At 38.0% G+C, this 15,236-nt stretch overlaps 1 protein-coding gene across 1 annotated transcript in view; it reads left to right on the top strand.

The window, feature by feature from the left end:
* PCCA (propionyl-CoA carboxylase subunit alpha) overlaps positions 1–15,236 on the top strand; it is a 422,256-nt gene that overhangs the window by 334,707 nt on the left and 72,313 nt on the right. The window contains 1 exon segment of the mRNA XM_030313554.1: positions 14,281–14,334. Within this exon segment, the coding sequence (XP_030169414.1) occupies positions 14,281–14,334 (54 nt within the window).

Genomic DNA, 15,236 nt, shown 5'->3' on the forward strand with positions numbered 1-15,236 from the left:
GTATTTAAATTACTTAATATTAATTAAAATGGAAAATGTAGTTTCTCACTTGCACTGGTCACATTCCAGGGCCCCAGTAGCCAAGTGTGGCTAGCAGTTACGGGTTAGATGGCTCACAAAACTTTTCCTAAACGAGAGTGCTCATAGAAGACAAAACGTACTGGTTTTTACGCACTCCCCTGTGTGTCCACCGCAGTTTTGGTTTTTATCATTTAAAATTAAGAGGAGATGAACTAACTTCATTTTTTAAACAGAAGACGAATTTCTTCTCTAGTTGACAAACTTTTCACCTTTTAACTTAGAAGTTTAGCAAAATTTAGGACTGTTTTTAATAAGCGGAATGATATCCTGCCTGCAGCATACAATTAAGTGTTGAAACAAAAGATACGCGGTGTTCTGCACATGTTGAACTCACTGTATTTTCTCCATACACCGTAGCATCTCATAGTGTGGAACATGCTGATCAAATAGAACTTTTTTTTTTTTTAATTTCTGTGAATATACTCTCTTCCTATAAAGCATTCTTTTTAACCTCCAAAGAGGCTCTTCAGTTTTACTTTGAACAACTCAAATAGTCTTCCATTTCTTACAGTGTAATTTGTCTGGGATTTAATGTGTTGTTTCTCGTTAGCATTTTACATACAAGATTTTCATTTTGCGTAGTCGCGTTGTTTGAACATTTGCGAGCAGAGCTGCCGACTAACTGGTATTGGCCTGTTTCTTTGTGTGGCATGATTTCTTCTCTCCACCTGCTCACAGCAGGTTGTCTACAGGCCTGAAGAGGAGCTAAATACTTTTGAAAATGTCTTGAGATCCCGCTAAGGTCTAACAATCTCTGCGTTTGTGTGATGTGAAGCTATTCATGATGTACCTTTGAAGGCTTTTTTTTTTTAAATTTCTCATATTCTTGCTTAAATATTTTCAAGAGAAGATAAATTTATGATAAAGAACAGGAGAAAGCTGACTGCAGCACTAGCACATTCTACATTGAATAGGTCATTGATACTCAACTAAGTGGAACTAATTTTCTATGTTAAAGCAGACACATTTGGAATAGTGTCACACGAATGTCATGTTATTTACTACAGAATGCCAGATTAAATGGATTATTTGTGAATTGATTGCAGTGTTAAATAGATTACATGACATGATAACTTAAAATGCTCAGTGGGCCTGTGTAATACAGAATATGATATAAGCACATGAACCTGAAGGAACGGCTCTAATTGTGTTCGCAGATTGAATAATTATCTGTGGTATGTGTGCTTGCAAATGCTTGTGCAGAGTTTGAATAGAATTTAAAATTTTAAACTTAACTTTCTTTTTTCAAAGAAAATGAATTGATCCTCGTACCTCTTTGAGTAAGGAAAGTTAAAAATAAGCTGTTTTCTTTTCTTGTTTTTTTTAGATGAAAGTAACAACCTCTGGGAAGAAACTTGGGTTACAATAAATGTGTAAATGTATACAGATGCTATATAAATGAATATAGATGCTAAAGTAAATATTTTAATGATATTTTAATTAGAAAATTAAGTGAAGGGGCTTCCTTGTTTGCTTATACTTTACCAGTACCAAAAAAAGTGGATTTGGAAGTGATCACCTTATGTTTTTAGTCCCAAAATAAATGTTTTCCATGGGTTTTAGATGTTTCTCCCCATCCCCTTAGAAGTAATTAGGTGTTATTTTGTACTATACACGTGATTACTCTAGAGTTACCAAATGTAATATGGAACCATCTATTTAGGATGTATAGAATATATAAATATATAACCTAGAATAAGTGGAGGTTGGTATTTTTTTTCCAAAGAAGTAGGAAATAAGAGAGTAATTATTAACCATCTCCTTTTCACACTCCTGAAAACATCAATTACAGTTACACATCTTAGAAACAAGCCTGCCAGGAGAACAGAAATAACTCCTTTCACTATGCTTCAAAAAATTTAATCACAATTTAACAGCTGGGATATATGTACAACTATAATTTAAAATATTAATTTTGACACATTTACCTGCTTTTGAAAGTCTTAGAAGCTTAGTGTTTTTTTGTTTCGTTTTGGTTTGTTTTGGGTTTTTTTGTTTGTTTTGTGTGGTTTTTTTTTTTGTCTCTAGTGGCATTATGATTTGGAGTTGCTTTTAAATATTTACTACAATGGGAAAATGTCGTTCTGAATCTTCCCCCACTCCCCTCACGTATTCTTTTTCTCCTCTAGTGTCTGTTTACTAGAAAATTATATTTTAGTAGCTGCCAGAAGAAGAGAATTTTCAATAGTATAAACACTGATTGTAGCAAATGTGGAAAATAATAGAGGCAGCCACACTGGAGACCGATAAGACAAATCCCCCAGTAATGGCCTTTACAACATATTATCATGTTGGAAATCAGTGAGGGGAAAAGAAAACTATTACTATTTCTTCCTCTTACCGTTCAGTGAGATTACTTTTAAAGGTGAAATTGCTTCTGATTTTATTATACCAGGGAGATATTTTTGGAACATTTATTATTTTGTGAATGTTTTGCCTTTTTTGAGTGAACAAACAGCCTTGCTAATTTGTATGAATTTGGTTCTCACAAATGTTGAAGTCATTTTGATAATCAGTCTTCTTAAATATTCTTTTCTTTAAAGAAACAAAAAGGTGTGTATTTTGTAAATGTTGGAGCAGAGTATCAATATAAGAACAGAAGGAAATTTTTATCTAGCTATGAAGTACCACTTAAAATAGGAGAAGGGATAAAATAAAAACTTGGAGAAAGTATTTTAATAGGGATGGAATATATTTCATGAAAATAAAAGTCTTAATTTTTATTTTATTCTACTTTTTGTCATTAGCTAATCAAATGGTCCGTTCCTATTTGTTTTGGCATGCCTCAGACTGTTTGTAAGGTCTGATACTTTGTTCTTGGTGAACTCTAAAACCTAATTGTCTTAATTGTAAACTGTGGGAAAATTCTATATTCCTGTTTTGTGTACAGAGATCAATCTCGGTGTGGATGAAATTTTTTTTCCCTGTGTTTCATTTCATCAGTCCTTATTGCTGAGCTGTATCAGATTTGGGCACTTCCTTTTTTCTCTCTCTTCCTCCTGTCATCGTCCCCCTCACAACATGTACAACATTTACTACAGGGGGATGTAGATACCAAACATGTAAACACATAAATAACGTAATTAGTGTACTAAGAAGGTCGATAAAGGCTCTGAAACAGGATCATTCACAGAAAGTATGTAGAGGAGGTAGGGTGGTTAGAAAGTCATTTCCTGGAGCACCTGGGTGGCTCAGTCAGTTAAGTCTGACTTTGCCTCAGGTCATGATCTCGGCAGTTTGTGAGTTCAAGCACCCTGTCAGGCTCTGTGCTGACAGCTCAGAGCCTAGAGCCTGATTCAGATTCTGTGTCTCCCTCTCTCTCTGCCCCTCCCCTGCACACTAGTCCTCTCTCAAAAATAAATAAACATTAAAAATTTTTTTAGAAAGGAAAAAAAGTAAGAAAGTTTCTGAATAGCTAACATTGAGTGAAGACCTTTGAGGGCAAGGGGGGCAACCATGCAAAAATGAAAAGTGTGAAAGTCCCAAGTAGCAGAAATGGGAAATGCAAAGGCCCTGAGACAGGAACAAACTTGGTCTTTGCAGAGGCCTGAGGGAAGACCAGCATCTTGAGTGTAGCTTAGGAGAGTGCAAGAAGGAAGCAGGAACTAGACCATATAGAGCCTTCGTAGGCCAAAGAGTTTGGGTTTTATTCAGTTCCAACTGTGAAGCTTTTGAAGGGTTTTGAGTAGAGGAATGATGTGATGTGATTTAAAATCACTGCTCTGGGGACGATGGACCACAGGGGACCAGTGACAGAGGTAGGACAACCATTTTTATGACATTGTAGTCATGGAGGTGAGAGGTGCTGATGGCTTAGACCAGGAGTCGGCCAAATCCAGCCCACTGCCTGGTTTTGTATGGCTCACAAGTTGTGTGGTTATTTCATTTTTAAATGTTTGGAAAAAATTAAAAGAATAATGCTTCATGACACATGGAAAGTATATGAGATTCAAATTTCAGCATCCACAAATACAGTTTTACCAGAATATAGCCACAATCACTTGTTTTTATTTGCTATGACTGCTTGTAGAATTTTTGTTAAGTAAAACCTTAATGTCCCAGTTTTCCAGCTATCTCACAGCAGTTCAATTGGCTTAGCAGTGGTAAAATTTATTGTGATTTTTTTTTTAGCGCAGAACCAAGATTTACATGTTCCTAAACAAGAAGAACCACTCTCAGCCACTGTTATCAAACATCGGATAGCTTTGAAAATTAGTTCATGCTGTAGATTTGATGTTTATTAATGAATTCAACCTAAAATTGTAAGACAAAACAGCACTTACATACAAAATTTATACTGTGGTAACATTATTTTGACAACAACTAACATTTGAATCACAATTAATGTCCAGCTGCTTTTTTTGTTTGTTTGTTTGTTTGTTTGTTTATTTATTTATTTATTTATTTATTTATTTATTTATTTATTTTGAGAGAGAAACAGAGCATGAGCAGGGGCGGGACAGAGAGAGAGGGAGACACAGAATCCGAAGCAGGTTCCAGGCTCTGAGCTGTCAGCATAGAGCCCGATGTGGGCCTCGAACTTGTGAACCTCGAGATCATGACCTGAGTCAAAGTCAGATGCTTAACTGACTGAACCACCCAGGCTCCCTTGTCTAGCTGCTTTTTACACTTCCCAGGCTGTCAGAAGATTAAAATAAGAAGTGAACTAGCTTCAGCAGCAGTTTTCAAACGTCAGTGCAAGAGCAAAGGAAATTTCCATATGTGAAAATCCATTTCACTGTACAATTGAGGATCTTCCACTCAGCCTAAAATTGGAAGTGATCAAACTGCAATGTAATGTTAGGCTAATGGCGAATATCAAGAGAGGAATGTAACAAAATTCTATAAATCCCTTCCAAGCAACGACTATGCTCAAGTAATATCCCTTACCCATGGATTATTGTTAGTATTTGGCAGTACCTGTCTCTGGGAAAAGAAAGGTATCGTCAAAGATGAAATCAGTAAAATCTCACTGTAGGTCAGCATTAAACAGTTGTATAATTGCCATTGACTTTGGTGATAGGGAACACTAACTTTGAGCCCCAATTAAACAGAATTTTATCTCTAAATAAGAGAAGTCCATTTTCCGTATTAGTATTATCAAAAACTGGTGCTTATTATATTTGGAATGTTGTCCCCCCAAAAGTTGTGAAAATCTGTTTTCTCTCTTGTTCTCTAACTAGCTACATAATACCTTCAATTTTGCCTCACAAAGCCTGAAAGGTTTACTGTATGACTCTTTACGGAAAGAGTTTGCCAGTCCTTGGATTAGATTAAGATGGTAGCAGTAGAGATGGTGAGAAGTGAACTGATTTGACATCTAATTGGGTAGGAAGGCAGCAAGGATCCACAGGTTCAGATACTTGAGTGTGAAGGAAGTTAAAGAATGAAGGGGTAAGCAACCGAGTGAACAATGGTCTTACTTAGGTCGGGCGGTGGGGGTGGGGGCGGTTAGGAGAGGAACAGGTTTGGAGAGGCAAATCAGTAATTCTTTTCGGACTTGGTAGGTTTAACATGTACATTACATATCCAAGTGTTGATGTCCAGTTAACTATTGACTGTATGAGCCTTGAACTCAGACGACAAATGGGAGTTGAAAACATAAATACTGTAGTCATATGCCTGTAGATTTTCTCTCAAAGCATGGATCTGCCACAAACGAAAGGATGAAATTGGATCTGTATCTTACACCATAAACAAAAATTAGCTTAAATGGATTAAAGACCTAAATGTAAGACTTAAAACCATGAAACTCCTGGAAGAAAATGGAGGCCAAAATCTTCATGACACTGGACTTGAGAATGATTTCTTGGATATAATTCCAAAGTCATAGGCAACAAAGACAAAGACAGATGGGACTACATCAAACTAAAAAACGTTTGTGCATCAAAGGACACAGCAGAGTGAAAAGGCATCCTACAGAATGGGAGAAAATATTTGCAAATCATAAATCTGATAAGGGGTTAATATCTAGAATATATAAAGAACTCCCACAACCTAAAAAAAAAAAACAAAACACCTGATTTAAAAATGGACAAAGGGCTTAAATAGACATTTCTCCATGATGATATACAAACAGGCAATAAGCATATGGAAATGTGCTCAATATCACTAACCATCCTAGAAGTGTAAATCAAAATGACAATGAGATATCATTTCATATCCATTAGGATGGCTACTACCAAAAACAACAACAACAACAACAACAACAACAACACACCCAGAAAAGAATAGGTGTTGGTGAGAACATGGAGAAATTAAAATACTTGTGCATTGTTGGTAGAAGTGTAAAATGGCACAACTTGAAAACAGTATGAGGGTTCCTCAGAATATTAAGAATAATACTACCATATGGTCCAGCAATCTCACTTCTAGATATATGTCTGAAAGAATTGAAAGCAGGGTCTTGAAGGGGTATTTGCATACCCCAGTTCATTGCAGCATTATTTAGGATAGCCAGGAGGTAGAAGCCACCAAGATGTTCATCGGCAGATGTATGGACAAATAAAATGTGGTATATACATACAGTGGAATAATTTACAGCCGTAAGAAGGAAAGAAATCCTGTCACATGCTGCAGCATGATTAAACCTTGAGAACATTATGCTGAATGAAATAAACCAGACAAGAAAAGACAAATACTGTATGATTCTGCTTAGATGGGGCACCTAAAGCAGTTGAATTCATCGAAACAGAACGTAGAATGGTGGTTACCAGGGACCACAGGGAAGGGAAAGGGAGCGTTGTTGTTTAGTGGGAATAGAATTTCAGATTTGCAAGATGAGAAAGTTCTGAAGATCTGTTTCACAACAGCGTAAATATACTTAACATTACTGAACTGTATACTTTCAAATTGGTTAAAAGGGTAAATTTTGTCATGTTTTTTTACTATAAAAAAAAAAGACCCTGTTCACTGAAAAATCATAGGAGCCAAGGCAATTTTTTTTTTAAATTTTTTCAACGTTTATTTATTTTTGGGACAGAGAGAGACAGAGCATGAACGGGGGAGGGGCAGAGAGAGAGGGAGACACAGAATGGGAAACAGGCTCCAGGCTCTGAGCCATCAGCCCAGAGCCCGACGCGGGGCTCGAACTCACGGAGCGCGAGATCATGACCTGGCTGAAGTCGGACGCTTAACCAACTGTGCCACCCAGGTGCCCCAGCAATTTTTAAAAAGAAATACGAAGTTGGGATAATTATGCAACCTGATTTCAAGACTAACTATGAAACAGCAGTGTCGAGACAGTGTGGCATTGGTAGTTAGATATGTAGAACAGAAGAAAGTATAGTAGATCCAGATATAGATGATCAATTAATTTTTGGCAAAAGTGCTAAGGACTTTTAATGTGAAATTCTCTTAAACGGTACTCAAACAGCTGTGTGTCCATTTTGGTGAATAAAATGATCTTGTGTATTAGACACCAGATCAATGGTGGCCTGGGGAGCAAGGACCAGGGTTGGAGTGTAAATGGGCAGGAAGAACATTTTGGAGGTGTTGGAAATGTTCTCTGTGTTGATTGTGGTGGTGATTTCTCAAAATTGTCAAAAGTCACTGAATTCTGTCCTTTAAATAGAGTGCAATCTTTTGTACCTAAATTATGCTTCAGTGAAATTGATTTGTTTTAAGATGGGCATCAGGATTGGGAGGAAGAGATGAGATTACACAGGGGAAGAGCATGATGGAAAAGAGAAGAGAGCTGAGGACTGGGCCCTGGGGGCACTCCTGCAGGTAGAAATTGAATGAAGAGGTGAAGCTAGCAAAGAAGGCTAAGAAACAGCTGCCAAGGAAGTAGGAGATAAACTAGGGGCATGGATATCCTTGAAGCCAGTGAAAGAATTGTGTTTGGGAAAGAGAATCATTGACTGTTTGTAGTGTTGCTGGGTAAGATGAGGACAAAACCGACTGATAGGTAAAGCAACATGGAAATCATAGGTGATCTTGATGAGAATGATTACAGATGAATAGTGGGGGGGAAACAAATGGAAATGAGTTCAAAGCAGAATGGAAAGTGACAAAGCAGAGACCAGGAAGAGAGACAACATTTTAAGGAGTCTGATTTTAAAGAGAAATGGGAAATGCTTGAGGGAAATGTCTGTAGAATTTTTTTTTTTTATTCTTTGCATTTTATTTCTTGAAGGAACTGGATGGTTTGTCCTATACAATTTTCCATGGTCAGAATTTAGCTGATTGCATTCCAGTGGTATGGGTTAACATGTCCTCTCTCCTTTGTTTTCTAGAAATTGATATTTGGATCTAGAGGAACAATCAGATTCAGGTGCCATTATCTTTGGCAAGACTGAGTCATAAATGCTGTGGTGTGCCTCTGGAAGAGGCACATACTGTCTGCTTACTTCTCTGTTGATGCTCAAGCTTCAATCAATAAATGCTTTAAGGTTTACAAAACGATGATATTCCAATGTTGTCATTTCTTTAAATTTATTACCAGGATTAATTCTTTAAAGAGAAGCTCTACCTCACCTACTTCTTGGGTTATCCAGCAGATCAGTTTTCACAGAAAAGGCAAGACAAATGCTGGATCCTTTCCTTTTACTTCCCAGTTCCCAAAGACTTGGTTCCCTATCGTTCTCCAAAAGTGACTCACTTAGGGTGTTATTTTGTTTTTGTTTCCGGTATCTGTTTTGAAGTCATGGGTTTAAACATACTTGGCTTTAATCTATTGCAGTTATAACCTTAGTGATGGTCAGATTTTGCCATCTTTGGCCAGGGACTTTTCTTCAGGTTGGCTTCTAAGTCCCTTTTGTGTGACTCCCCCCGTCTTTGATAGCCCCCTTGCTTTCTGAAATGACAAGATGTAGCAGCCTCATTTCTGCCTCAAACCAGGGCTAAGCTGTTCTGCCAAGAAGCCTTGATTTCTTGGAGTGGGAAACGGTATTTGTAGGCAACATTTGGGGTGCTAGGGACATTTGTTGCCACTGGGCCTCTTCAGTGTTTCTGGAGAGGACTCAGAAACCATGCCACCACTGCCATCTTCCCAGAGTATAAGGGCCATACTTTTCAATCAGAAAATTTCTCATTCTGAACAGCCATTATGATTGATACTGTTGCTGCCTTACAGTAATTAATTGTGCTGCTTCTGTCCTGGTAAATATGGACTGGATTCTGGATCTCTGCCTTGAGCTTCTGAGGAAGGAAGATTTAGCTACTGCGGGGATGAGTCCTGGGCTGATAGTAATGGCGACACTTGCACTGAGTGTTTTCCTCCCTACTCTTAAAATCTCAGCAGTGCGGAAGTCAGCGTATTATTGGACTGCCTATCCTCACTCTATCACACGCCTTTCCCTAATTTCTTGGCAGCTACACTTCTAACTCTTCCTAGCTAAAATTTCCACTAGACAGTTGAAGATTGAGAGATCTGTAGGTCACTGTTCTCTTTCATAGTATGAAAAAAATTCAGAATTCTTGATGAAGATTGATTTAAATCTTTTCCATTTCTGCGGCACTGACTTGCATGCTGTTGGGATTAAGGAGGAAATGCTAGAAATGGTCCTTGTCCTTAAAGGACCCACCATCTAAGTGATGATTTAGCCTGATGTTGTAGAGATATTCCATCCCACATAGTGGGGATATCCAAACCTTGCACAACTGCTTGGGTTGGAATTCTTATTTTCCTAGTGCAATATAGGCATCCCTGTACCTTTGATTTCCTCATAAGTAAAACAAGATGAAGATTTTGAGATCTGTTTGCTTTCCAAATTCTAAGTTTCTGTGAATGAAACAGGCTTAGTTCTACTGTTGGGTTTACCTCTAGCATTGGAGCCCTACTAACCTGGTGATTGCTGCCTGCTGCCTTTTCCTTGTGCTCCCAGCCCACCTCCTTCTCCATTCTGGTGTACCCTCAACCTCACATTAGACCATCAGTCTTTTTTTTTTTTTTAATTTTTTTTTCAACGTTTATTTATTTTTGGGACAGAGAGAGACAGAGCATGAACGGGGGAGGGGCAGAGAGAGAGGGAGACACAGAATCGGAAACAGGCTCCAGGCTCCGAGCCATCAGCCCAGAGCCTGACGCGGGGCTCGAACTCACGGACCGTGAGATCGTGACCTGGCTGAAGTCGGACGCTTAACCGACTGCGCCACCCAGGCGCCCCATAGACCATCAGTCTTTCTAAAACAAACATGTTACTCCTCAGTTTTTAAGTATAAGAACTTCGTAAAGTATGACTCTGTGCAGGATGGGACTTGGCTCCCTAATTTCTTCTTGGTTTCCTTTCTTGCCCCTTCCCTCCATCAACCAAACCTATCTCTGGTCATACTGGACTGTTCACCATGCCTTAAAATCACCGTGCTTCTTCTTAATCTGAAATTTGCATAAACAGTCCCATCTGACCAAAAGTGTTTCATTTATTACCCTTTTGGAGAATGCTTGCTCATTTTTGAGTACCCAACTCTAATGTGTATCTGCAAGTCTTCCTTAACCTTTCTGGGCATTTAGCTAGTCTGGCCTCTTATCCTATAATACTTTGTACATTTTGTACTATGGATTTATCATATTGAATTATAATTTATTTTATTTATTATTTTTTAATGTAATCTCTATCCCCAATGTGGGTCTCAAACTCATGACCCAGAGATCGACTCATGTGCTCTACCAACAGAGCCACCAGACGCCCCTATGATTTCTTTTCAAATTCTCTTCTTTCATTTGGTCTCCCAGAGGATGATTCTTAATTCAACTAGCAGTGCTCAACTCAATATAGTGGGTGGATGGATGGATGGATGGATGGGTGGGTGGATGGATGACCAAAGTGCAGGTGCCGGCGTCAGAACCCATGATTCAAGACTCAGTTTTTAATCCCTTAGGACATTGAGGGAAATAAATTACTTTATTTCATTCTGTATTATTTCTCTTTTTGCCTTTATTAAGTTATGTATGTCCATTTGGAAGAATAAGAATAATAAGTGAGCCAAAAAGAAAGGCCAACTAATATCTTCCACCCAGAAATAATAGTTGACTGTTTTATGTGCATTATTTGTGCTAGAATTTTATCTTGAACATATAGAAGCTTTTAACATGATGTATTCTGAACATACCATTTTGATTTTTTTGCACTTAGAAATATACTATAAACATTTTTCATGTCTCAAATTTTTTAATGGCTGCATGGATTATATCATAATTTATTTAACCAGTTTGTTTTATTTATCATTTAGATTGCTTGAAATTTTTAGATTCTGGAAACTGCACTACAGTGTCATTTTTGTAGCTGTGGGTTTTTTTGTGTGGGGTGTGTGTGTGTGTATATTTCCTATTCATGACTTTTTCCCTTAGGATAAATTCTTAGAAGTGAAATTAATGGATAAAAATATGGATTTTGAGTTTTCTCCACCTTGAGTGTGCTGGTCAGATAGCTTTTTTTTTTTTAATATTTCTGAGAGAGAGAGAGAGAGAGAGAGAGAGAGAGAGACAGCACGAGTGGGGAAGGGGCAGAATGATAGGGAAACACAGAATCTAAGGCAGGCTCCAGGCTCTGAGCTGTCAGCACAGACCCTGACATGGGGCTCAGACTTGGGTTCATGACCTGAGCCGAAGTCGGACGCTTAACTGACTGAGCCACCCAGGCACCGTCACATATTGTGTTGAGTCACTGGGGGCAATATTTACAGGTGGTGTAACCAGTTGTCATTGTACACTGAACTACTTTCTTTCTTATTGATCTAACTTCCCTCAATCAAGGACCCAAGGGCTCAGCTTGAATTCTGGAGATTTGCTCTGGTTTCTATGACTTGGGTGATCTTAAAGATTGGAACTTGTAGGGGGTCCCTGGGTGGCTTGGTCAGGTAAGCATCTGACTCCAGCTAGGGTCATGATCTCCTGATCTGTAACTTTGGGCCCCACGTTGGACTCTATGCTGACAGCTCAGAGCCTGGAGCCTGCTTCAGATTCTGTGTCTCCCTCTCTGCCCCTCCCCTGCTCATGCTCTGTCTCTCTCTTTCTGTCTCAAAAATAAATAAACATTAAAAATATTTTTAAAAAAAGATTGGAATTGGTAAACCTGCACTTGTTAAAAAGGAATACTATTAGGATATGTCTGTAATAGTTCACGGCATGGAGTTGATTGATGGCCACTACTCCCTCGAGGGCCACATCTGGGAACTTTAAAAAAAATGTATAGCTACGTAGTTAGAATTGCTTTATTTTTTTGTGTGGTCTTTGAAGCCACTGGGCCCTCTCTGAGTAGCACAGGGAAGAAAGAATTTTAGGAATAACACAGCAGTTTTATGGGTGAGAATTACCTGAAAAAAAAAAAGGTATAATTTACTTTTCGTGACCTATTTAGTCATCATTTCTACCAAACTAAAATTCAAACAAGATATGCATAAATAAATCATACTGTATTCATTTTGAACTTATTTTATTTACAAATAAATGCATAGCATAGAGGTGCTTTTTGACTACTCTCTGGCCATAGAAGAATTGTGTTGTCCCTCTTGTCATTTTAAACAAATGCTAACTTACTTTTTATAGCAAGTTTATTGAGATAGAATTCACATACCACACGGTTCACCTAGAGTGCACAAGTCAGTGTTTTTTATTTTCATCACAGAGTTGTGCAGTAGTCACCACAGGCAATTGTAGGACATTTCCACCAATGTGGAAAGAAACCCCATACTAATTAGCGGTCATTTCTTATTTCCTCCTAGCCCTCCTCCCTCCCTCTTTCCTTCTCTCCTTCCTTCCTTCCCTCTCTCCCTCCCACCCTCCCTCTCTCCTTCTTTCTTTCTTTCTTTCTTTCTTTCTTTCTTTCTTTCTTTCTTTCCTGGAATTTGATCTGTGCCTTATTCCTAATTTTTTTTTTTAAAGTTTGGTAAAAGCATGACCACTTCCAGAATTAGCGTTGCATAAAAATACTTAGACCAATCGATAAGTAAATTGTCATTTGACTAGAAACATAAGTTCTTTATGAAACCCCTTAACATATATTTACTTTTGTATATAGACTGTTATCCAAGAAAAAATGGTAAGTGAAGAGTTCAGATTTATTAGATAAGACTTGACTTGTGGGCTTTGGAAAGATGTGGAAACTCTTACTGAAGAGTTTTTTTCTTACTTTATTTCCCTAAACTTTTCTTCCTGGCTTTAACGTGGGCTTACTTCTTGAGTCTCAGTCTGTCAAAATGTCCCACATAAAGCATTGCAAAGAATAATTTGTTAGGTACAAATTTCACTTCTTGAACTTGTGACAGATGATTCTTCCAAAGATATCTGTCTGTCTGGCTCTCTTTTTTAATGTTTTATTTTTGAGAGAGGGAGAGAGAGTGCAGGTGGGGGAAGGGCAGAGAGAGGGGGACAGAGGATATGAAGCGGGTTCTGTGCTAACAGCAGAAAGCCCGACATGGGCTCAAACCCATGAACTGTGAGATCATGACCTGAGCTGAAATTGGACGTTTAAACAACTGAGCCACCCAGGTGCCCATCGAAGATGTCTCTTGTCCAAGCATGAGGTCTAGTTTTTTCTGGAGCAGTCTGAAGAAGCCTTAGGGGCATCTTCTCTTTCCTGGACAACTTTAATGCATCCGTGGAATCTGCCACCCTTTCTAACTCTTCCAGACTTGAACTTGGCAATCTCTGCCATTTGGCATTCTGGTCTAAAGTTATAAGCATGTCTCTTTTTTCAGTAGGACAACCAGAGTTTATGCATGTCTTCATTACTTTCATTCCTAATTGTTGACAGGTCCTTGAAGCCCCAAGTTTCACTTTTTTCCCCCTAATTTCTTGGGTCATCAAAAAATTCTTTGAGTCCTTTCCTTGACCAGTGGTGTAATTTACCCCAAAGAAAAGATGTGATATTTGGTGTATTCTTAGGCAACCTGTCGTAACCGAGGAAGTTGTGATGACCGGAAAGTCTCCGGGGTAGCTGCGGATCTTCTGCAAAGAACAGGCAAACTGCTCATCTGCTTCCTGTCTCTGTGGATTTGGTCGTTCTGGACATTCCATGTTAAATGGAATCGTAGAACATGTGGTCCTTTGTGACTGATTTCTGTTGTAGCATGTATCAGTACTGCATTCCTTTCTATTGCCGAATAATATTCCATTGTATGAAAATACCATGTTTTGTTTATCTGTGTACTGGTTGATGGACGTTGGGTTATTTGGCTATTCAGAACAATGCTGCTACAAACATTCATGTACACATTTTTGTGTGGATGCGAATTCATTTTATACTTCTTTTTTTCCAGTGTCTTTCTCGAGAAGCAGGTGGAAACATGAGCATTCAGTTTCTTGGCACAGTGGTAAGTATGAAAGAATTATTACTTTGTATAATCATTTAATTTACAGAGAAACAAAAGCGTTCAAATAGCTTTAGCCCATGTATTTGAACTTGCCTTCATCATGGTTTTATTTTACTATTAAATGAGGTATCTTTGTATAAGAAAATGCATTCTTTAATGTGTTCGTCACGTTTCCGTGATAGAATAGTTTTAGCTATTTCTTTTTAGAGAGAAAAAGGTGTTTTTTTTATTATTATTTGAACTTTGTTGAGTATTTCAAGTGCTTTTTTTCTACTGAATATTTTCTCTCTGTTTTTATTATAAAAATAAGAACATATTATTTAAGATGCTTTTGAAAATAGTGACCATGGCTTTTTTCTCTTCAGTTTTCCTTCTAGCTTTCTCTATCAGGTCCTTTCAAGTACACATTTCTAAGGGAACTGAGACATAATTTTGGATCTTGATTTTTTTCACTTAAGATCCTATTAATCATTTTCCATATTGCTAGAAAATATCAGCATCATTTTACTGGAGCTGTGTTTAACATTCTGATGAGTAGATGTGACATATTTTCTTATCCATGAATCCCAATTGTTAGGTATTTAAGTTACTCCTCGTTTTTGCCATTATGAATGGTGTTCTAATGAACAACTTAATGGGTTTTGCTTTTTTGACATTTTGAATTATTTTCAAGCATGTTCAGAAATGTATGAAATATATCTCATTCTAAATAAAATCATGGTGCGCCCGTGTGGCTCAGTTGGAAAAGCATCTGACTTTGGCTCAGGTCATGATCTCACGGTTTGTGAGTTTGAGCTCCACATTGGGCTCTGTGTTGTCCGTGCAGAGATTGCTTTGGATTCTCTCTTCCTCTCTGTGTCTCTCTGCCCCTCTCCCACTCATACTCTACCTCTCTCTCAAAA

The sequence above is a fragment of the Lynx canadensis genome, chromosome A1 (genome assembly GCF_007474595.2).
Source record: "Lynx canadensis isolate LIC74 chromosome A1, mLynCan4.pri.v2, whole genome shotgun sequence".
Taxonomy (NCBI): domain Eukaryota; kingdom Metazoa; phylum Chordata; class Mammalia; order Carnivora; family Felidae; genus Lynx; species Lynx canadensis.